Source organism: Brienomyrus brachyistius, chromosome 9 (assembly GCF_023856365.1).
Source record: "Brienomyrus brachyistius isolate T26 chromosome 9, BBRACH_0.4, whole genome shotgun sequence".
NCBI classification, from domain to species: domain Eukaryota; kingdom Metazoa; phylum Chordata; class Actinopteri; order Osteoglossiformes; family Mormyridae; genus Brienomyrus; species Brienomyrus brachyistius.
In genome coordinates this window covers 16,872,177-16,896,386 of record NC_064541.1, presented here as the reverse complement: position 1 = coordinate 16,896,386, position 24,210 = coordinate 16,872,177, and the positions used below count along the sequence as shown (strand labels likewise).

Here is a 24,210-nt window from a genome sequence, read left to right as displayed (position 1 = left end):
GTATATGAAATCTGCGTCTTACCTTTCGGCTGTTCTCGATGTTCTCTATGATGTTGTCAATGATCCATTTGCCTGGCATGAAGTCTCTTTCATGAATACAAATGTCATACGGGGGCTTGTTGCTTTCCAAGCAGGTCAACAACTGGTCTCTCACCCAATCAGCATCCGAATGGCTGTAGGAAATGAAGGCGTGATAGACAAAGGTCTTTGAAATGCCGAGTCCCTCCTGGTAAGCTCGGTATTTTGCCCGGATAATATGGCAAATGGCTCTAGTGTACCAAGGCACGTTAAATACGTAGCATAGCAGCATGAGCACCAGCACCACCGCTGCTGTAGTTACCACAGAGATGATAATGACAAGTCGAATGTCACATACTAAGAGTCCAGGGAAAAAATTAGCAACCAATGTATTAAGCATGGCTTCGGGGTGGTAACATCTGTAGTTACCCGGCCAGTCTGTGATATTGACTTTCCCTTTGGTTGTAGATTCCTGAATAAAACTGTGAAGATCACAGGTGCAGTGGTATGGGTTGTTGCCTGCTTTTAGTTGGGATAATCGTGGCATATCCTTAAAGGAGCTCATGCTGATGAGTCCAAAGGAGTTCCCATCCAACTGCAGCGAATGCAAGGTTGGATTACTCCACCCCGAAGGGATGAACTTGATCTTGTTGCCACTGAGCAGGAGTTCCTTCAAGTTAGAGACTTGCTGGAAGAAGTCCATATCCACGTGGTCCAGGTTACAGTCGGAGAGGTCCAGGCGCTGCACGGTGGTTGGAAGGCAACTTAAGTCACTCTTGCCAAAGTCATTATGATGAAGAATCATCGTGGTAATATTCTGCTTCCAATGACATACACCCTCTTCTTTGCTGGTGCCAAACTGGTTATAGCTAAGATCTATCACCTGCAGCTTTTTAAATTCTCCCACAAAAGCTGATACGTCAACCAGACTGCTCAGGTGATTGGTGCTGATGTTAAAACGCTGGAGAGCAGGGACTCTACCCACATAGTCACACTGCTTGTTATAGAGGTAACTGTCCTGTAACTGATTATTAGACAAATCCAATAACTCTATGACTTCCATCTCATCCCAGGCATCACAAGGCACGAAGTTGAAATTAACATTCCTAATAGTCAGTCTCCGAACCTTGCTAAACCATGTGAAGTGCGAGTCAAATCTCAAGATGTCCGGGTTACTGATATCCCTGTAGAAATATACAGAACATAGTAAAATCGTTACAAAGGTTCTTAGATTATTACAAAAATGCATTCACAGACAAAAAGGAAATATTTTATAGCATATTAATCTTATAGTATTTATAAAAGCTCAGGCTTTGTGCGACAATAATGTGGTAGTGAAAAAATACTAGATACTAATACTAGATAAAGATACTAAAGATACTAACTAGATAAAGATAGATAAAGATACTAACCGAAGAATCAGATCATCCAGAACAAGGTCTGTCACGCTCGAGTCCTCATAAGACTCCAAAAATTTTGGTGACCGAGCAAAATCAAGAGATAGAAGTGATAGAGATTTAACCGGAGAAAGCTGTAGGTCGACCAAAGCATTCCTCAGAACATTCTCATTGAACTTCCCACGATACAAAATGAGTTGTTGCATGTTAATGTCTTTCAAACCTTGGAAAATGTTCACTTCACCAATGTAGTACCTGAATTCAAAAAGGTTCCGAAAGCGAAGCTCACTAAAAGTCATGTTAGCCAAGTCCTGTAGTATCATTGGTAGATAAGTGGGCTTTAGGTCTAAGGCCACATCAAACCACATCTTTTTGGTCCTGATAAACTTCAGACATCCTTGTTCATATTGGCTGAGACTAGATGCACTTTTGATAGCAAACTTTTCCAAGTATATATGTTGTATAGACTGAAAGTCTCCCTTTTGTAGAGAGGGTATGAGAGGACCACCCAAGGACAGTATCTTTAGTTTGGTGAATGTGGAGAAGACCTCAGACAAAGTGGCATTGCGATATAAATTGTTGGACATATCCAGGCTTTGCAAGTTAGTGAGGGGCTCCAGGGCTTTGTCGGGAATGGATGTTAGAGAGTTGTTGAAGATGTTAAGGTCTTCCAGGAGGGTGTTACAGTTGAATGCGCTGTCTTCAATCAAGGAGATGTTATTGAACTGAAGTTTGAGGACGCGCAGGTAACGGAGGGGACAGAAATCTCTTTCGTGGATTACTTGCAGTGCATTTAAGGACAGGTCCAGCTCTTCCAGTGAAAGTGGGAGCACCTCTATGGGAACGTAACTGAGATAGCGCCCCCTGCAGTCTGCTGTGCGGTTGTCCTTGGAAACGGCACAGATGTTATTCAGTGGCATACGAAGAGAAGAGCAGTAGGCACTGACCAAAAGAGTAACCACTATAATTCTATAAATTCCAATTCCTGAACATAGGACCTGTTAAGACATTAATAAGCAAAATCAACATTTTTTTTTTAAATAAAAGTTTATGAATTTGTTTTGTTTATCAGCACAAAATATAAAAATGAAAAAAAAAAAACACACACACACCTATCTTCCAATCACTGTCAGGGTTACGGGGGGTAGGGGGTCAAAGCTGGAGAGGATGTCATTTTGACCTGGGGTACTTACACCCTACAGGCAATTTAGCTGCACCAATTAGCCTACCTGCATGTCTTTGGACTAAGGGAGGAAACTGAAGCACTCAGAGATAACCTGTGTAACAGAGAACATGCAGAGTCACACACAGAGGTCACACAAGCACCATGTTGCCCTCATTTAATTCATGCAGGTCAGAGATAAGGACACAGACTTCAGCACATGAAGGTTGCTTGTTCCCAGAAGGGCCCTGTTGTAGGACTTTTCTGTAAGATGAATTTCTCTAGTAGCAAAAACTTAAAAACATAAACTGCTGAAAAGTTGGAGTACTCAAAGATATTTCTCAGGGATTATTTAGCCATCCATCTTCCATAACCACTTATCCAGCAGAGCAGCATTTCTCGGTCCGGTTCTCGGGGACTCAGTTGGTCCATGTTTTTGCTCCCTCCGAGCTCCCTACCAGGCAGTCCATGTTTTCGTACTGGGAGCTGGGAGGGAGCAAAAACGTGGACCGACTGTGGGTTCCCGAGGACCAGACTGGGAGACACTGCAGTAGAGGGCCACAGGAAGCCAGAATTCCATCCCAAGAAGCACATTAATTACTTGCCTAAATCTTTATGCATAACTGAGGTCAGAATATTTATCCTGATACGGACACACATTTGCATTTATAAATATTTTGCAGCTAAATGGAAAACATTGTCATAGTTCAGGGCCTTCAAAAACACCTCACTTTCAGCATGTTATCTAAATAATTATGTCCCGCGGTTTCAGTGTAAGATTTTGTATTTGAATACTGACTAAACAATTAAGAGTAACCAAGGTTAATTCAAGGCGGCGCTGTGGGTTCGAATCACACTTTCACTCCGTGTTTGCACATTCTCCTAGTGCTGTGCAGATTTTCACAGGATACTCGGGTTTCCTGCAACCGGACAATGACATATAGCATCACTAATCGACCCGTATTGTATGGTTGGGCGTGTGCACGTGTGTTCTGTGACGGACTGGCATTCTGACATACTGCAGCCCTGCACTCTATTCTGCCTGTGATAGGCTACAAGATACCGTAAGCAAGATAAACTTTCTCTCCATGCAAGTGGTTTAGCTGAGCAACGAAGTGTTAATAGATTGAGTTTGAAATATTTCATTCTTTCCAGCTTGACAGATAAAGAATGTGATAATGTTTGCAAGAGTTAACGTGTTCTCTACTGACATATAACACGTTAATTATGCATTTAAATAAGCTGAGCTATTTCTGCAGATGTGAGATCCTGTATGCTTACGGTTTCGGTGCGCCCAAGGTATTTATTGATGACTAATGAATAGCATCATAATAGTCCCATGAATAATGCATTTAAGCCTCAATCATTCTGTTATGTGAGCTTTGCCATCTCTGGATTTGTCTAAGTCACATTTTTTAGAAAACAAATAAACAAGGAGGATCTCTCTCTAATTGATCTAACATTAACTTCTTGAAATAACTAAAGTTTTATTCGTAAAATATTCTCAGCGTTTACCATAACTCAAGCCACTTATTTGCCTGGGGCCTGTAAGGTTTGGGGGGGGGGGGGGCGTGTTGGCTGCAAACAGTCACTACACAAGAGGGACAGGGGGCCCCAAAGCAATCACAGAAACCACATACCCACCCCAGGACACGGATGTCAGTACCGAGTGACAAGCTAATTACATGGTTTGCTTTGAATGGTTAAAAATGGTCAGTCTTTGCAGTTACTTGAACTTGGGCTGGAAGAATATAACACTACCAAAGAATTTCACAAGATTGAACTCTTAAGCAACACGGCTAAATAAACATGTAAATGAATATCATGAAATGATAATGTTTCAGCACAGTTATAGAAACTGTGGCCTCTTTGTGTAGAGTTTCCCGGACTGGTTTTCCTCAGTCTGCTCTGGTTTCTGTCCGCAAAACATGCAGTTAGACAAACTGGTGTCACTGGATCTTATCTCACCTTCAGTATCTAACCAGTAAGATAAACAAGAAAAAAAAATTTGAAAAAGAAATGTATGAACAACAAAGATCAGAATAAAGTAGAACTACTACACTTAGCAAAATGTAATATTGCCCTATTCCCAGGCTAAGATACAATGGAACACAGAATACAATACAAACAACAGAATACAGATCATTTTAAAGAAACTTAAAATCTCAACATACTAGCTTAACATGTTCTCAACGTCGGTCACTACTTCGTAAACACGTTTTCTGTACTTTATCAGCAGGTGAGGAAAGCTGAAGGTACCTTAACGGGTTTCTCCATCATGGTGCCGATTTCCACAAAAATAGGATCCATTCTTACTAGTCACATTAAAGACTGCAACTTCTGCGGATGCCACCTAAATAGGAAGCAAAGATCACGTCAAACCTCACATGACGCTACCTTTTGTCCAACTATGTGCATTCTGCCTCCAGCTATTGTACTGCGTAAACCAACTGGGTAGAGCCAATACCTTTTCTTTAATGGCGCTGAAAGAAATAACCGAATCCCCACCCTTGCCCAGTCAGCACTTAATGTTTTCAGCAAGCTTGTAATTTCTCACCCTGGTCAGGCTGAATCATGTCTATGAAAACACCCCTCAATTCAGGAGGTTGGCTTATTATGATCTTGGACGTCTGCATTTTGGCTGGTTTTCCTCAGCAGATACTAATTCATTTCACACACTTAAATAGGTGGCTGTTTTACAACCACGTCGGGAGCTCCAAAATATTCATAGTTTTTTCACAACAACAAATGCCCCGCTGTGTGTTAGTTGAAGTTAGCAGATCGCCATAGATGCATCATTCCACAGGATAATATTACTTGATCCATACTACTTATTCTAGAGCTAACCCAGTGGGAGCACTGTAAAAAGGCAGGTCCAAACTGGATGGGATGCCATTCCATCACATACTACAACCTCACACCTTTGGGGTGTTTCAGACACCAATTCACGTAAACATGACTTTGGACCGTACAAGGGAACCCAAATGACCTGGAGGAAACCTGCACAGTCATGCAAATTCGCACATAGCCAGAAATGGGAAATTAAACCCACAATGTTAGGGATGTGAAGCAAACCACCATGTTATTTATTCTGCCACCTAAATATGAATAAACTGATGCTCAAATCAGTCTTGTTATAGTGATGATACGTTGGGCGTATATAATGACCCACAGAAATTTACAATCCTTGTAACTGTAACCCTGCAAACATCTTCCTCAGATTTCACAGTGAGGCAACGACAGTTTACAGTTAAGATGAAGTTTAACTTCACACATCATTTTGAGCTTCGTTTCCTAGAAAACAGGGGAAACTTGTTGAGTGAGTAAATCACTCACTAGCTAACAAGTTGTCCTAGAATCGCCAGAATTCTGGTAAACTGAATAAAATATTATTCTCCTAATTACAATGACCTAGGCGAATCACAGTTCACTGTATTAGTTAATGGAATAACTACAAATATACACTGCGACCAAATAATATTATACTATGGCCAACATAAGCCTAAATCACACGGGTGTGATGATCCAAATATCACAGAAACTTTTTTCTTTTATTGTTATTTTTCATTCAATGTATTGTTATATACATTCAAGAAGATTTTTTTCGTTCTCACTAAATAAGCAGATAAAGACTGCAACCTGCGTTCTTGATTAAAAATGTTTAATTTCCAAAACTTTCAACAAACATGCAGATTAACTTACCTCATACAATAAAAGAGAGAAGCTGATGACAAACCACTTCCAGACGGCAACACACCAAATACACAAACTCCCTTCAAAAACACGCAAGTGCAGCTAGTGTAGCGAGACGTAAACATCACCGACCAATCCCGTCACACGCTTTACGCAACCCCCCCCCCCCCCCGCTCGCGTGCGCGCGCGCGGCGGAATGCGGAATATGCGCGAGCGAAAGCTGATTTTGGAATAATAGTGTAAAGTACTGCGCGGACTAGTGATGGGTAATCCTGCAATAATCAAAGTTTTATTTTTAAATTATGATTAAAAGTTTGTAAAATCAGTAAATGTTGCTGTTTTTTGAAAGCAAATGCCATCAAACAAGGTGCACAATACTAACTGCATGTTTTTAGCCTGTGAGATGCACCCCAATATGACGCACGAGAACGTGCTAATTCCACGCACAAAGCAGAGGCAGGATTTAAAGCTCAATCCCTGATACCGTGCTACATACACTTGTAATTTTTCATAAAGAAGACAGTGATAAGTTTATGTATTGATTTATGCAAATGCTGTAGTTTTTATCCTCTATAGGTTTGGAACATTAGCAATTATATCATGATTGCACGTTCACATTTTAAAAGAAAGCATTTCTTATCCAAACGTACAATCATAGCACTCAAACCCTTTAGAATAAAGGGGAAGTCTTGCGCATCAAAAATACGCTTCAGTTAGCCACATACTTCAGGTATGCTTCACGTTTGTATTTAGGCTAATTAGCTGCTCTTCCCCTTTTCACCAACTTGTACAAATAATTTGTCAATAATTATCATTTTAATATAAAGTTTCTAACTGGTGGTGGCTGTTGATATTGGCCGGTTACTGGTTTCACCGTAGTCAAGGTGTTTGTTTTTATTTTTACAGGCCTGGATGATTCGAACTTGGGACATTTGCATGTTCGAAAACGGCACTTTCCATTGTATAACATGACGTATGTGAAATAGTGTGCTAGAAACAGCAGAATGCATTCCTTATGAGATAATAAATCCACACAGTGCATCATTGTCAGTAAATCTATTGCAACATCTTACCTGTATACCTGCATGCATATTTCACATAACATTTTTTAAAATAAAAACTTATTACATGACATATTGGTATGTCAGTTGTAAGGGCAGGGGGAGTATTTATACATTTTTTATGTGTCAAAAGTACCTCCTTTTCTGCACTGCTGGTTTTCCGGAATGTTTGGATACTGATAAGAAGGAAGTGGAACAAAATTCCTATTGTTGTTTCAGTATATTATTGCTAGTATTGGTACCAGTTATGCCTGATGTGGCACCCTAAGCACGCAGCAGCACTGGCACCCCCCATCCAAAGCAAAGTGAAATCGGCAGGCAAGTCAGCGCGCCCCCCCCCCCCCCCCAGAAGTTTTCACGCCAGGTAGCTGCCTGCGTCACCTACAGAATTCACCAGCCCTGATTAGAAACAAAAGCAGGAAAATCAGGCATCACATTTAATGTCTTTATAAATTATAATGGCATTATAAATGATAGTAACGGCTATACTGACAAAATATAGCAAAGGACGACCTATTTGAATTAAAGAAAGGTATAAATAACAGAAGAAAGGTATAAAATAACATTTTTATGTTAATTGTACCCGACTCTTATTGAAAGCAATGTAGCCAGCATTTGTTCAACAGAATGTCTTGTCGGGGCTTAATCCATCCAACCATCCATTTTCCAAATTTCCTATTGGGTCGCGGGGGGTCCGGAGCCTATCCCGGAAGCAATGGGCACGAGGCAGGGAACAACCCAGGATGGGGGGCCAGCCCATCGCAGGGCACACTCACACACCATTCACTCACACATGCACACCTATGGGGAATTTAGTGACTCCAATTAGCCTCAGCATGTTTTTGGACTGTAGGGGGAAACCGGAGGAAACCCCACAACGACATGGGGAGAACATGCAAACTCCACACACATGTGACCCAGGCGGAGACTCGAACCCGGGTCCCAGAGGTGTGAGGCAACAGTGCTAACCACTGCACCACCATGCCGGTCGGGGCTTAATGTTGATTATATTTCCCATGACGTGGCATGATGAAAGACAACCCACTTGTGGCGGACAAATGGGGAACTTTATTTTTAACCCAATTCAAAAAGACAGGAAACAAAGGGACCACAGGGGATCTGAACAAAAAGCAGATAGATATCGTGGGAATTGACAAAGACGCACTGGAAAGCAAGGAAACACAGAGCTAACTAACATACTGGGAAGGGGTATACTGGGAAGGGGTATACTGGGAAGGGGTATACAGCAAGCGGCGTCAGCAAGGAACAGAGGCGGACACACTCTAACACCTACAGCACATACCTACAAAGTCCGACCTATGGACAGGCCAAGGACAGGAACATATATACACTGATACGAGGGATAATGAGGAACAGGTGTGGGCTATTAATCATTCCAGTGTAGCAAGGATACAAACACTAGGAAATACAATGAACATAAGTGTAACAGGACATAACTAAGAATCCAGATACAAGCAAGGATAACTAAGAACAAAGACACAAAACAAGAACGAATGCTAAGACACATGAACACAGTATAGAAATATGAAAATAACGGATGGAACGAGACAAGATGGGGAGCGGCCCTGTGGTCCAATGTTCGCTGATACTCAGTTTTGGAATTTTGGAACCAGATTGGGCACCATATGTGTGAACCAGAAAAGTAGGCCACTGCAATAAGAAGCCTGAATGACACCAGAGAATAATTTGCTAATCCCAGCACTGGTTACAGAAAAACCAGTGAACCCTGTGTGGGATGCACAGTAAGGAAAATGGACAGCTCTTATAAGAAGCTAAGAGCATGCATTGATTAATACACGGAGGCTAAACCCTTTTGGGAGGACGGAGAGTATTTTGCAGCCATGTGTGATGCACTGAGTGGCACTGAGAGGAGCTGTGATCCCTCTTTGCTGTTGTAAGTAGGGCACAAGTAGTTACTCTCTTGTATCTGTGCTGTGTGTTATTTGGAAGCTCACTGCAGGTAACAGTTCTCTTAACATCATTGCTTTTTGCCCTGAAATGGGGAATGCAAGTTGAAGCCCTGACAGATTTCATGTATAACTGATTAATGTAGCCCTTTGTAATTATCACTTTCAGTATTTCAATATTTATAAATCTTAACATGTGTAAATATATTTATAAGAGGGAACAATGGCTCGATGGGTAACATTGTTGACTTAGACCTCCAGAAATGGGGGTTGTAAGTTTAGCTAAAATGTATATAGTTGGGTCCCCTAATTCCGATCCTCGAGGGCCAGATAAATGTGCTTCCCTGCTGTCATCTAAAAATATGTGTAATGATTACACAGAGTGGGTCCAAGCACTGAGACGTCTGCTTTAATGTATCACACGAGTCATGGTCAAAAAAGTCAGGACCGGAATATCACAATATCGTAAGTCGAAATAGGATCCAGCAGACAAAACATGCTTTTCGGCGAATTGGTGTTTCTATGTCGCGTATCCATCCATTTTCAGTAGCCACTCGTCCTGTTCAGGCTTCGGAGGGGTTCAGAGCCCATCCTGCAGGCTAGGGGAAGAAGGCGGGGAGCGACCCAGGATGGGATGCCAACCCATGGCAGGGCACACTCACACAGCAGTCACTCACACACGCACACCTACGGACGATTTGGTAACTCCGATTAGCCTCGGCATGTTTTTGGACTGTGGGAGGAAACCCCGCGACGACACAGGAAGAACATACAGTTAGGTTCAAAGGCATCTCCAGATTAGTCAGGGTGTGTCTGTTTTTATGCCCTGGAATGGATTGGTGCCCTGTGCTGACTGGCATAGGCTCAAGGCCCCTACAACACTGCTGCGAATAAGCGTTTGGAAGATGGATGATGGAAAATACTAATAAAACTGGTAAACAGAAATAATAACAAAGTAACTACAGGAAAAAAATAATTCTCTGCAGAATGGCAGCTAATGTGTGACCACGTCATTATCAGCACAGAACACTCAGAGAAGGCCAAACAAGGAATTAAGAAGTCGAGGAGATAATGTTCTTCTCCTTCCATTAATGTACTTAATATTACTTCTGCTTCCATTAAGTTCAGTGACTGTCTAACTAGTACAGCCCTGTAACACTGACAAATGGAACCAAAGAGATTCATGATTCACTTTTTAGTTTTTAATGAAAACTTTCTGAGCTGCGTTCAAAAATGTTATTGCATTGATGTTTGTTTGGAAATCAGCCTCGATTCTGCTAATGTCACACTATACAGAAGCAATGTTAGTGATGTTTACTGGAAGATTAGTCAGCATCACTGCCCCATTTCATAATCATTTTGTCATTTTTGTCATAAAAACTCATTCATAGATCTGCATAAATTCCTAGCACAATATCAAGTTCTTTAACAGTGCAACTTCATACAACTTGAATCAATATAAAAAAAAAATATTATTTACAGTATTATTATTTAGTGTCATTTACCGGTATGTTTCCTGATTGTTAAATTTCTTTCCTGTACTGGAATCTTTTACCCTCACAATCGCTGTGTTGCAAGTCTAGGAGATGATGATTACATTATATTTATTATTATTAGCTTTTAACTAATGCTGAAACCCTGTTTCATTTCTATCTTCATTGGATAATGGTTTGAAAAACCTGCTGGATTGGAGGTGGGTGCAATTATAGTATTGTCCTTTTTTTAAACCGTGACACAGATCAAACTAGTAAGTGAAGAAGAACATAACCATGAGTGTTGTTCTGTCACTGAATACTTTATTCATTTTCAATAACACGTTCGGTGGAAGGGATCAGATGGCAACTGCTGGATTTGATACGTCTCTGTACATTTACACCTTTAAAGAGATCTGTTCTGCATTAAAAAAAAACCAGACATAACTAATCAAAATCTATTATAGAACAAGAAGCACAAAGACAAACTGGTAGGAACAGGGGACACGTGAAACTCTCAAAATAAGTTTGTTCTTTTTTGTATTGGGCTGGACCTTGAGCAGATACATAACTTGTAATAATACGTGTCAGGACCAGTGTTTGCCAAGTGAATGTGGTTCGGTCCAGTTGCTCCCTGGGTTCCTGTTTCGTTCATCCACCACCGCTTCTGGAATCTGTTTGATTATTTTTTGTCTTGATTTTTTTAGTCCCATGCCTTGATTTTGACTCCACCAATAGGCGTACTTGAGTCTTTTTCAGCACACCTCATTCTGGAACATTCCATCCAGTCACTAGTCCAATCAGACCATCAGGCTGCAAACTTATCAGCATGTGTGAGATTTTCTAGTTCGGGACACTTCTGAGTCTTTTCAATTCTTGGATAATAAGTCTGGCCCCAGCAAACCCTGCATTCATGTTTTGATAGCTAGTACAAGCAGAAAAACAGGACCTCTGTGAATCACGCTTTGTCGTAAAGGTCAAAGCGAAGTACACAAAGTTAAAATAGCCATGGAACATTTTCGTATTTTCCGGATATATTTCGAAAAAGGAGCCACAAAAATGTAACTCCCATTTACTTCATTTTTAATGAAAACATTTTTAAAACTATGTGGTTCATATCAGGACAGCAGCAGAGAGTGTATCTGTCTTGCGTGAGAGTGGTCTGGTAATCAGGCACAAGGTATAAAATGTGCGGGAGATAAATGAACAGATATGACCTGTGTTTGGTAAACACCAGACTCTGCTCTCTCAAACCAAGCCTGGACCACTGAGAGGGCACCACTGCATGACAGATCCAGCCAACTGTTGCATTTGTTTAAGAGATCTACGCAAATTGGCACATTTTTGGCTAAGTCAAACAGCATCTTCAAGTTGCATTACATTGAATGGCAAAAATGAAACTATTACTCAGTTACTTTCAGGGAGCTACGTGCCATGTATAAATATATTTGACAAGTTTGTCAGAAGGAGCTGGAGAGGGTAGAGGATGATATATACCTATTGACATGCCTTCTGGTTTACTGTTGAGATCAGAATTCTAATATCTCAGGAGTCATGTCAAATTTCACATTGCAGGAAAACCTCAAGCACCACCAGAAAAGATCAAGGAAAGTAAACATCCAGAGTTCCGTTCAGCCAATGAGTAAATATTGGAGCCATGCACTGGGAGTATGGCGGAAGATTGGAGGATGAAAGAATTTAGGAATGAAACGACCGCTAGTTTTGAAATAGTTACGTTACGATGTGCCAGCCCCATCCATCTTCCAATGGCTTATCCTTATCAGAGTTGTGGGGGGGGGGGGGGGGCAGCTGGCTATTGCAAACAGCACAGGGCACAGGGTTGGAGTACACACTGCCTAGGATGTCAGTCCATCACAGGGCATCAACACGCATCTAGACAATGGGAAACCGAGAGTCGCTAGTCAGCTTAACCTGCGATGGGTTAGTGCCCCATTCTGGGTTGTTCCCATTGCCTCCAGGATTGGCTCCCGACCCCCCGCAAGCCTGAACAGGACAAGTGCTTTCAGAGGATGGATGTTTAGCTTAACTGTATGTCATTGGACTACATCTTATTTACTTAGCAGACGCTTTTCTCCAATATTTGCGAAAGCAGGGCCCGACAGTCCCTAAAGCAACTGGGGGTCAAGGGTCACACTCATGGTGCCCAACAGTGACATCACTTTGCCGACCCTGGGATTTGATGGGAACCTGTGTGAGCACAGGAAGAGTATGCAAAATCCACAGACGAAAGGCAGGATTCGAACCACTAACCCTGAAGGTGTGAGGCATCAATGCGGCCCAGTGAGCCTCCTCTGTGCCCCTCCCATTAAAAATTAATTTTCCTGCTCTTATCCTCCGTGGAATATCTGCTGCCTTTGCACTAGGTTAAAAAGGACACTGCTGAAGCCTAGGAAACGTGTGTCTACCTCATTTATAGACTTTATAAAAGGAGGACGTCAGTCGCCGTATTAAACACTGATTTCCCCACTGAGCTCAGCCAGATATATATGCAATATACAATTCTCTAGCCATCCTTTCGAGAACATTATCACCATATAAAATATACTGTAAAGGTCATATTTCATACACGCTGGTAAGGAATGGCACACATCAGCCAAAGGTAAGACTATAGTGCTAGCTCTATATAACAGCATGTCACTTAACACAGCAACTACAAAAGGCACGCCTATATGTTATGTACACGCGTGGTGTTGGTTTTGCTCGTCTGTTCTGTTTCGGTACACTTCCACTACTGGTTTTCAGTGACTTGCACTGCAGCTGCTTAAAAATCACAAATAATTTATGGGAAAATGCAAATACTTAAATCTCAGGGACCTTGCTCAGAGGCAGTGGCATCCTCAACCCTCCCCCCTCCCCCCCCCCCCACCCCGTGTCCCCCAGAGTCTCATTTCTAGGACTCCAGCCCAGACTCCAAAGCCAGCGGATCGCTCCAGATCCTCTTCTCCTCCTATCCTGCTGTCCTTGTTGGTTATGTGACATACAAGTTAAGCTTGTATACTTTTGTTTCTGGCAAAGCGAGGTTCATATAGCAGTATTCCAGCCGGAAGAATATCCACAAAGTAGCACAGTCACCTTTAAAATCAGTAAATAATAAAAAAAAATACGATACATCCTCGTAAACTAGACTAAACCAATTTAGCTCAAATAATGACCCATTTGGGCCCGAAATGGCTGGGTTCGCAAAGCACTCCATACAGCTGGAATATCATGCCAAATCTCTGGATGTCCCATGATATCAATATTGTTTGGGGTAGGAAACCAGCTATCTTTTAAAAGCTAATTAGAGAAAATAGGGTGCATTGAAATGCCAACAGTAATCAATATTTACGTGTTATGCATTTACTTTGGTTTCTTCTGCTACGGTAACTCATAATTGCAGGCTTAGACACCTAGGACCGGTCACATAATTATCGCCTAGCTTTTAACAACACGAGTTCGGTGCTTTTACGTCGTTTCATAAAATCTAGAAACTCTGCTCCTAATGAGGCTTTTCCTTTGCCATTCAGTAAATGTAACCACAGTGGGCTGGTTTGTCACTGTAAATGATCCTTCTGGGGCATTTTAAAGACGGCCCACTATTTCTGGGAACTTCCTAGGAACAATTTCTCTCCCGGGAGTCACCAGCGGCTCTGCGAAAATGGAAACAGCCGAGGAGCTTCTTGGGTCAAAATAACGACGACATGTGCATGGAACTCGCAGGCATGCTTTCCTGCAGACGCATTTCCCAAAGCTGTGATAAAGTGCTGTGCGACCCAAACTTAAGCATCATGACTCTCTCTGGGGTACATTTTTTGGGGGGGTTGGCAGGGCTACAACAGCCAGACTGTGGCAGCAGCCAGGAGGAGGGATGGACCAAGGGTGGAGGCTAGGGAGGCCGGCAGGGACCCGCCATTGAAAACTAGCCGGTAGGACACCACCTCTTCCTTGTGGCCGTTCTCCAGCGACATGCAGCGGAACACGCCCTCCTTGAGAGGCAGATCTGGGGTAGGTGCTAACACACAGGAGCCGTTCAGAATGGAGCAGGGATAACGCTTGATGCAGTTGTCCTTCTCCCAGCGGTAGGTGGCGTGGTACGAGCGTATCGGGCACGGCAGGAGGACAGGCCCGTCGGGGTCCACCACCACATCCTTGGGAGTAGTGCTGCGGCTCTTTAGAGCTGTGGACAGAACAAGGCGGAGGTTCGTGTATCTTTCCGCGCTGAATTACTGCTGAATCGTAAGCTGTTTGCGATGCAATTTCGGAATGTGATCATTCATAAGGTTAGGAAGAAGATAAACTCCAGCACAACAAATGTGCAATATAAATAAACTGGTGATTCTTAAATGTTTCTCAAACCAAGATCCAACTCCTTATTCCTTATAGAATAATGTAATAAAAATGACAATTTAACCTGGAAGGAAACAGGAAAGCCAAGCAGTTAACTAGTGTTGGACTTACCGGTGGATTCTTCGCACAAAGAGGTGTTGGACGAGTCGAGACTTTGGATGATTGCACTATAAATAAAACAAAAAAACTGTTTAAGAAACAATTACAGTTACAGTTGCCTACAGGGTATTCATTGTCCGGCGGTAATTTGAATCCTACCCAGTGCTGATGTTATATCCTTCAGGTACGGCGGTACACCTCTTCCTGAAAATCTCCCATCCACAATAGGGATCGCGAGAGAGAACGCATTCCCTGCAAGTGTCTCCATAGCGACCACAGTCGGCCAATGGGAGGCGATGGGCCTCCATGGCCGTACTTACGTAGAGCTGGCCCTAACGATGCAGCATGAGTTAAAAACGAAACAGCTGTAGCAGCAACAATTAAATGTTAATTAGTGCAACAATTAAATTTCACAGGGAATCGGGCGAAACAGAGTTATGCATGAAAGAGTGGATCTTAAGATAAAAACACCAGAAGGCTTATCGTGCCGACTGGAGATTAAGTGGCTCTTCAGAGGATGAGTGATACAAATAGAATCTGGTGTGTCGTCAGCCTGCTGTTTAGAAGAGAATGTTGCGTGTTTGGTTCCTACCCTCTGGGAGTCGATGGCCATGGCAGTGACTGGGCCCTGGTTCTGGAAGAGTGAGTACTGGGAGATGATGAAGGCTTCATCAGCTGTATGCAAGACCTTGAGGACTTCACCCTTTTCTGAGGAGCGATACGGTTTAGTCAAACACGTCGGAAGAAAAATAACCACAGGTTACATTCACTAAATTGGACCAGTACAGTCATCATCAGTAATGAAAATGAATTGCACTAGATTTGAACTCTGATCACCTAAAACTGATCTTTAGAATTATAACAAAATAAGAACAATTAAAATGCAATGAAGGTTTTATTTATTATATATTATGCAGTACAGTCCTCTAGCCCAACGTACTGAATATGATCCCAGTCAATTCTTAGTGGTTACACCTGGAACCTGTAATTCCATTAGCACTTATCTGACACTGAGCGATTTACAGTAGAGGGAATGAATGCCGACGAATGGCAACCATAGCTGGTCCAGACAATTGAAATGTTTACAAAAGCAAATGTTATTATATTTGTTTACTTTAGTCAATTGACACACCAACCAAACCTATTTCAATCTGATATGTATGGCTAAAACAAAACCCCAAACTTCTAAAATTGAAATTGCTCAAGAGTTTCATTGGCATTTTGTTTCTGCAGTGTTGTGTTAAAATTCTTTCGTCACCATTTATTATTAGCTAAAGCTGCTTATATCCCCATTTCTTCTTGACCTCTGCCTCTTACCCGTTCCCAAGTACAAAACACCGTAACGCTCCTCATTGACTGCCGGCACGGAATCGGCTACTATCTGGGTAAACTTGTCGGAGGTTGGCAGGTCCAAAGGAGCTTCCCCTACTGGCTTCATCACAGTCTCGATCTCTGGATGGTCTCGTATTATGCCCAGGGTCTTAGCGTTCAAAGCCAGCGACACATTCTTTGTAATACACTGCAAAGGCAAAAAAAATTAACTCATTAGAAGAATGTCAAAGAGCCTCACAGTCAAAAAAAAAAATAACGGGGGGGGGGGGGGGATTTACCGTTCCAGGCCGCTGTCCTGCCACGGACAGGCTATAGCCCTTCAGTTTAGATGTGGTGAAGGCTAGGTTAATGTCTTCTATAGAGTATGCACACACCACCGTCGTGTCCCTAGGTAACGGGAAAACATCATTATGTCCAATAGCAGTTGTTTATTGTTTTCTTTGAAGGCCTTAGATTGCACAGCATATTAGCAGAGATGATTAACAAAGCATAACTTGCTTCCTAAATGTTGACCAGAGGACCTGCCATCTGTCTCCAATTACAGACCCAAAGTCCAGTCTCAGTCCTGCACCCTGACCCCTCAAGAGAGAACCGTATGCTCACCAGGCGTTGGAGAAGAGGCCGTACATCACGCCAGTTCTGTTTTCACGGGCAGTTAGCACACTGGCCTGTCTGATGTTGTTATACTGCTGCGAGGTGTTACGGAATCCGCACATCACGCGAGCTTTCATGAAGGTGGTCCAGGAGTCGGGTAATACTGCTTTGGTGCCACCATCGTCCGCCTGCGGGAAAATGGCATCGCGGTGTGACGGCTGAGTGATTCCACTTCGTCGCTAAGCCCCTCCTAAATTCATCTAATTGAACTATTCATTAATGCATGTGCTAAGGGTATAACACTTCCCTTTTAATAATAAAAAAGACACCAAAGGTTAGGAAGGGATTTCAACATAATGAGTGATCGTTTTTCCTGAGGTGACAAAGGCCTGTTGTTGTTTAACGCAAACTAATGTTCTGTAACGGAAAGCAGAAAGAGACGCGTGGGATCAAAAGGGGACTGCAACCCCAGTCTTCTTGATTAATAACGTTCGGTTCCGGAAGCGTACCATGCACACACGTCCGATCCAGGCCTTGTGGGGTTCCTCGTCCACTTCAGCCGTTCTGTTTACCTCGGTGAAGAAGAAGTAAATTTCTTCTTTGAATTTCTGAGGAGCTGGGATTACAGCCGCCCCAGCAAACGTGGGATCTGTAAGACAGGAGGCCACAAAGCTGATATCACAGGATGGAGCAAAGACGTAGCCTGCTGGGAAGCTCAGCCCAGCCAAAACTGGAAACTAGTATTTAGTCATCGGTGTACTGCAGGCGTCAGGGAAACATACTTCATCGTTACTGTAACTGTTCTCCAAGAAAAGAACAAACAATCTAGGCTAATAATATATCGTTGTATTATGCTTTGAAGAACAGTTCTGGGAATCTCATCTTCCCACCGCCGCACGGAGACTTGCCCTGTCACGCCCTAACCCACACTTGGTCTTCCTTTCGTTTTCATTACGCCATGTCACCTTCCACTCCCACGCCCTATCCCGCCTCCACCCTGCGCGGTCCTCCATCCACGTTACTCTCAGCGTTCCCCCCGCTCCGACTCACTCAGCAGCCATTTGCCCTCGGACTTCAGCAGTCTGCGGGAGCCGAAGGTCCGCTGGATGGAGCCCCTGTGGCGGCCGAACGCCGATAACGCGGAGTAGAGGTTCCCGTCTGCGTGGGACAGACACAGGAAGGGGAAACACCCTGAGCTGCTCGGATTCACTGCACACGCTCAGCATCTCCCAGGATGCAGCCTGCTTCTCCTTTAAGTCTTCAAACTAATACAAAGTACAGCCAAGGACAACTGCGGGCAAAACATATTAGCATCACTGTGGCGGATGAGATGGTGCATCCCATTAGTTTTCGAGTTTTTAGCACCCTATTCATGAGGCTGGTGAACAGATAGCTGGCAGCTTTTTGCAGCTATGACCTACCTTAATATATATATATATGTGTGTGTGTGTGTGTGTGTGTGTGTGTGTGTGTGTGGGTCAGATATGCATTGCATTGTGGGGACCAAATGATCCCACATTGTAATACATACCTGTCATTTTGACATTGTGGGGACCATTTGTTTGGTCCCCACAAGGGAAAATTCAATTTTATACAAATCTGTAACTGCAATCAAAAAACTAAAAATGACAAAAGTCCTGTATTTTGTTTGGTTACTTATGGTTAAGGTTAGGGCTGGGTGGGGGGTAAGGGTGTCGTTGTTGGGATTAGAGTTTTGCCCATAGAAATGAAATGACAGATATAAGTATAGGTCTGTGTGTGTGTATGTGTGTGTATAAAGGTTAAGATTTTTACCTGTTTTGGAGGAAATGAGAGATAAATAATCAAAAATATGCAAAAAAAATAATAATAAATGTGCATATTTGGGTATCCATGTTGTCAGTGTACTGCTTGTGACCTGGAAGTATCTGCACTTATAAAATGCTGTCAGAGTCACTAAGCCTAGGATGTGGGTAATTTGGCACTTTGGGGACCGTCTAAGAAGGTCAACTGCAAAATATAAGGCTGCGGGTTCAGCAGGACCAGAGCACCAGCTGAGATCTAGAAATTTCCTGCTGCTTCTGTGGACTGACTAAGGGCTTTTTTTTGCACCTGAGATGTAGGTGTTTTGCTGTAAGACACAAAGTCACACATTCCGGATCTGGAGGACGAAGGCACCAGCTGGGCCAACCCTAGAAACTCACCTGCTGAGAGACTAACAGACCTCTGGGAGGGACTGCCTGGGGAGATGTCAGACGGGGTTATCAACAATCCGCCGGCTGCAATGTCGGTGAGTACAGTTTTGTTCACCTTCAGAGAAAATTACATTATTAATAAATCAGTGAGTACTAAAGCTTGGGGAACCTGCTAACAAAAACATAGCCGACGCTTAATTACAGATCCAAAAAAAAGAAGATAAAGTTCTGACCAAGATTAGTAAAGAAGTAAAAAATATAATAAAAATATATATCAATATATACCATATACAATTATGCTTGTTTATATGACCCAGTAAATGGTATAATGTGATGGCTTACCAACAACCAGCATTTTGGTGCTCCTGCATTGGTTCCACACACCACAAGACTATCGTTGACTTTCTGAATAACTGTTATGAAATTGTCACAGTTCTGCAGGATGAAACACAAGGATGCGATTGCTTAGACATCATCACTTAATCTGGCAGCCAACTAGAGTCAAGCCTCTTGCTAACTAGAAAAAAATAGAGATTTCTTTTTGTTTTACTGGGCAGGTATAGCCCTACAAAAAAATTTACCATTTCGTTTGAGTATTTCAGCGAACTTTTCCATGGGTAGAGTAGTGGTCTCCTAGGTGACATGAGCTCTGGAACTCACTCTGAACATACTACAAACGTACAAAGAAGCAGCATATTCCATTGTGTCATGACAAAAAGGCAAAAAAAAACATCTATCTACCCACCTCTATTGTATCATTTTTGCTAATACAAGCTTCCTTTGCATTCTCGTCTGCCAAGACTTTAATCTGGAAAAGATTTCACAGCAAATTAATTTTTAGGGCAGTATGACACTCTTCCCCTAGGAAATGGTCAATTCCTAAAGTAATATTTCTCAAAATCCTATAGTGAAAACATGGTCATGATGTTTTAAGAAACTTAACAACAAGATATGCTCAGTTATACAGGGAGGAACGGAAATTAAATGTTGGTAAGGGGGGCGACCAAACTTCAAAGATGTTTGTTTTGGCCTATAGTTTAACAACAAACGACTAAACATTAGAGAGATGGAAAGTGAACTTAAGCTGATGCATGACCTGTGTACTCAGAGGACTATGGTTGTGTTCAGATACAGAAAGTATCATCGACAAGTTTGTCATCACCTACTTGAGTATCCTTGACCCCTTTGTTAGTAAATGTCAGCGAGTAGATTACTGCCTGGCCTCCCACATACAGGTCATCACTGCCATTTTGGTGGTACACTGTCACGTAGTTCTCCGGTTTCGGGAAGAGAAATCTGGATGGTTCTAAAAGCCCATCATCAAGGGAATGAGCACATTACAGCAAAATTTTACATGATACATATATAACACACAAACCTAAGTGTAGGTTTTTTTTCAGGTTAAACAATTCCCCACAAATGTACATAACGCAATAATAATAATAACATTAATAATATTAATAATAATAGTTATTTCTCCTTTAAGTAATCGTTGCAATCTCATGGTCCTTCAAAATATCCCCAAGCATTCTTGTGTGACTCACAAAATGCCGCGCTCCCATGAAATCAAATGAATGTGGTTGCCATGGCAAATAAACTGCCCCAGAGACAGGTCGGACGGGAGTTCGCCCAAATAAGACCTCTGATATGATAAATAATACATCTGAAATTACAGCGCGGACCTGCACCGCTGTGCTTTGCGGTTGGCTTCTATACATTTCCAGTGAATGCAGACTTACAGCATTTCGCTGTCCATGGTACTTAATATTGTACCATAAGCAAAACATATGGCGACAACGAAAGACGAAAAATTTCAATGCAGCAATTATCCCTGTTACTCATACTCTCATCCTTCTTTTACTCTATGACAACTGTTACACTGTTACTCCCACTTGATAGTACGTAAGTGATATTTAAATCGATCGAGGTGCTTGAGTTTGAAACGGATTCAGCAAGCTTTATCCATATATATTTTTTTTCAACATATTTCACAATTAATTAAATGGTATATTTACTTCATTCTATGTGGCGGTATGTGTGTATGCGCACGTTTCTGATGCTTTCAGCTGCTACCACTACATCCCGACCCTGCCTCAGCTACCGCAGTCCCATCTAGTCTGCTCGTTCACCTGCATTGCAGTTCTGCAGCGGAAGCCGCGCCGTCGTTCACTACGCAGACAACATAAAATTGCATTCAAGATGCTTGATATTCACTCAAATATCTGACAATCGGTGCAAAATACATCCAGTTTATTGGAAACAGAATTGCATATATCCATTAATTTTTTTTTTTAACGAAACATCTGCAATTTGGTGCGTGCTATTATATGCAAATGTAAGACTATTCAACGATGTAAATTACCATAGTTTGCATGATAGTCAAACCGGTTACCCTGACTAATAATCAATGTGTCCACGCAAGCAGTCCGAATATTGCAGAGATTGTTAAAGTATCTATAAATAATACAAGATGAGCCTGATTATAATGCATTTGTTAAATATGTATTGTGCAGAATAGTGTTGCAGATCTGATAAACACGTGGTATGATCTGCTCGCAGAACTATTGAATAAATCAAAAACGTCTGAGTGTTACATATGCTGCCTGTTACATTCGCCATATCTCTGTTCTGTCTTTTCTGCGTTTCTTGTGTTCCAGTTTTGTCGTCACACCAGTAATAAAATGTGCAATCCAGACGTCACACATTTTTATCGCGTTTCAAAATCTGACATGTCATATATCTCACGTCGCAAATGGAAAAATAAACTGTCCTCAACATCAGTGAGATCTTGAAATCACGCCTGAAAAATGACTAGGCGGTTATTACCGGTGCTTCAATGCAATGTACAACAAACCAGCAACCAACTATAAATACGACAATGCCATAATACTGCCTTATATTGATCGCGGCAGAGTCGTAATTATTCATTTGATGACATCCGACGCAAACATACGCTAAATATAATTATAAATGTACACAGAAGCACAAGAGAATGTAATAAATCCGTGGGAGGACAAACCTACCGTTGACAGTAAATTTTAGCCTTGGTGACTTCTCGGCAAAACCCAGGTAAAAAAGTGAGACTAAAATGAGGTAATTCATAATTACTCGCTGCCCGTTGCCTAAGGAGGTAAAACTGTGCCCCTTTCAGATAAAACACTTTATTCCGAGATTCTTGTTGCTCGGAGGAAGTGACGCAGGCGCAGTTCGCTCATCTATTGCCCACAGCCTCGGCTGCTTATCACCCTTTTCTGTCTTTCTCTCCAGATCACGTCGCAAAACTGGGGGTCTCAGGCTCCTCCTCAAAAGTGTGTGTATCTGGGTATGTGCGCGTCCCTGCCAGATGCCCGTCCTTCTGGACGTGGACAAACGGGTTAAGAGGTTTTTATAGTCTCTATGGCAAATCCCGTTCGCGCTTCCTATTTGTACATTCATGTATAACTTTGCCTTTAAGTGTGGTGTCGCACTGCTATACACAAACAGGTATTGTACTTGTGGATTGGCTTGTATATGTTCTGGATACTTATACTATATATACAAGGCAGAACTGGAGTGATAAATGAAAACCGTCTGTAACCTTGTGGTTTATTGATAAATATTCGCATTACAGCCATTAGTACTAAATATGGAAACTTAATTAATACATAATGCATTATTTAAAAGAATGCGTACAATCCTTTATGGAGTTATTAAGCCTAAATACTGTCGCAAAAGATCTGCAATGGTAATTTGAAGCTTACCGACGCATTTTTCGAGGTTATGCAAGTCAGTAAGTCCATACACTGGCGCTGCAATGTGGTTTTGCATTGCATTGTGTGCGTTTTGTTGCAGGAATGACGAGAAATTTACATTTCAGCAATGAGAAATTTAATGATAAATTTCTTCTGGGCCCTTAAAAACTGCATCAAATTTTTGGAGTTTCTGGCATCGCAACAAGTAGATCGGGGCCGAAAAGTAGGTATATAGCCCATAGTTAGCATATTTAATTTACGGTGATTTAATGACATCATGAGTAACACTTAGATAATAGTGATTAAATGAGTAGTTTAAACACGCTTATACATCTACGTATTTAGAAACAATGAACTTTTCGTTATGAATGAATAAGCATCAAGCCTGAGCCCTCAACCCTTACTGTAGACATTTAAGAGACACCATGCTGGACAGACCTATATAAGACTGTGAGGGGCACAGGAATTATCTAAAGGGGTTTAATTCCGGTTGTACACGTGATTAGAGTTTTCTAGGTTATACTGGGTCATTGTAAAAATGGAAAACGACTCACTGTTTAACCCACTTAATATTCCGCCGTGAAAACCGTCAGTGATGGTGGAGAGGAAGGGTCGCCATTGGTAATAGGGCCGCAGCCAGCTATGGGGTCTCCGAGCTCCGGTGCTTTTTTTAAGAGCTAAAATTGAAGCTAAATATTCACCTGAACAAAATTAGGCTAACGTTTCACATAACTAATTAATTAGAAAAATAAACAGCTTATGAAGGAGTTAGTATCAATAATGTGATTGACGAGATCCAGCCCCAACCCTCACTATTTTTCAAACCTTAGTCTGGCTACAGCTCTGATTGGTAATTTCACATTTAAAAGAATAATTATTAGAAAAACGCATATATCAATACGTTGTTTATTAATGTCGCAGTAGGAGCTACACAGAAATCACTAAGTAGCCTAATACAGTGCGGTACAGAAGTAAGAAACGTTGAGGAGTCTTTTGCATAGATTTCGTTCCGTCGGTTAGCAGTACTGCAGCCTACCGTCGAGACATTTCTAAATTATGAAAACATTCGCGAAACATGTCAAACTGCCGACATAATTCAAGTACTGACGTGATGGAGGGAATGGCACAGCATTCCTTAAAACGCCACAGGCGCTGTACAGCATTATTAGTGTACAAGCACAAGAGTGCAATGGTGCCATTTC

General features: G+C 42.0%; 2 protein-coding genes and 1 long non-coding RNA gene across 3 annotated transcripts in view; all 3 read right to left on the bottom strand.

The window, feature by feature from the left end:
• The window catches only part of tlr18 (toll-like receptor 18), a 41,357-nt gene that overhangs the window by 5,541 nt on the left and 11,606 nt on the right, over positions 1 to 24,210 (bottom strand). Inside the window, 12 exon segments of the mRNA XM_049025521.1 lie at positions 23 to 1,202; positions 1,431 to 2,413; positions 2,645 to 2,659; positions 14,577 to 14,908; positions 15,135 to 15,142; positions 15,190 to 15,245; positions 15,770 to 15,885; positions 16,495 to 16,696; positions 16,788 to 16,896; positions 17,113 to 17,291; positions 17,676 to 17,752; positions 18,154 to 18,261. Coding sequence (XP_048881478.1) covers positions 23 to 1,202; positions 1,431 to 2,413; positions 2,645 to 2,659; positions 14,577 to 14,908; positions 15,135 to 15,142; positions 15,190 to 15,245; positions 15,770 to 15,885; positions 16,495 to 16,696; positions 16,788 to 16,896; positions 17,113 to 17,291; positions 17,676 to 17,752; positions 18,154 to 18,261 — 3,365 coding nt within the window.
• LOC125748599 (uncharacterized) lies at positions 2,505 to 6,347 on the bottom strand. Its single transcript, XR_007399628.1, has 3 exons — positions 6,280 to 6,347; positions 4,837 to 4,930; positions 2,505 to 2,692 (listed from the first exon to the last, which is right to left on the bottom strand). It is a non-coding gene; the product is annotated as an uncharacterized LOC125748599 (long non-coding RNA).
• Positions 13,621 to 22,651, bottom strand: si:ch211-113g11.6 (uncharacterized protein LOC559008 homolog). The gene is made up of 14 exons (XM_049024935.1): positions 22,301 to 22,651; positions 20,444 to 20,583; positions 20,023 to 20,085; positions 19,620 to 19,712; positions 19,287 to 19,392; positions 18,154 to 18,261; positions 17,613 to 17,752; positions 17,113 to 17,291; positions 16,788 to 16,896; positions 16,495 to 16,696; positions 15,770 to 15,885; positions 15,337 to 15,509; positions 15,190 to 15,245; positions 13,621 to 14,908 (listed from the first exon to the last, which is right to left on the bottom strand). The coding sequence occupies exons 1-14, from the start codon at positions 22,377 to 22,379 to the stop codon at positions 14,562 to 14,564; spliced, it is 1,911 nt and encodes a 636-aa protein (XP_048880892.1). The 5' UTR covers positions 22,380 to 22,651; the 3' UTR covers positions 13,621 to 14,561.

Coding starts and splice junctions, on each gene's coding strand:
- si:ch211-113g11.6 (XM_049024935.1), bottom strand. CDS start 22,379: ATGAATTACCTCATTTTAGTCTCACTTTTTTACCTGGGTTTTGCCGAG. Junction 17,753..18,153: donor CGAGGGCAAATGGCTGCTGA/GTGAGTCGGAGC, acceptor CCTGTCTTACAG/ATCCCACGTTTGCTGGGGCG. Junction 16,897..17,112: donor GGCCTCTTCTCCAACGCCTG/GTGAGCATACGG, acceptor CCCGTTACCTAG/GGACACGACGGTGGTGTGTG.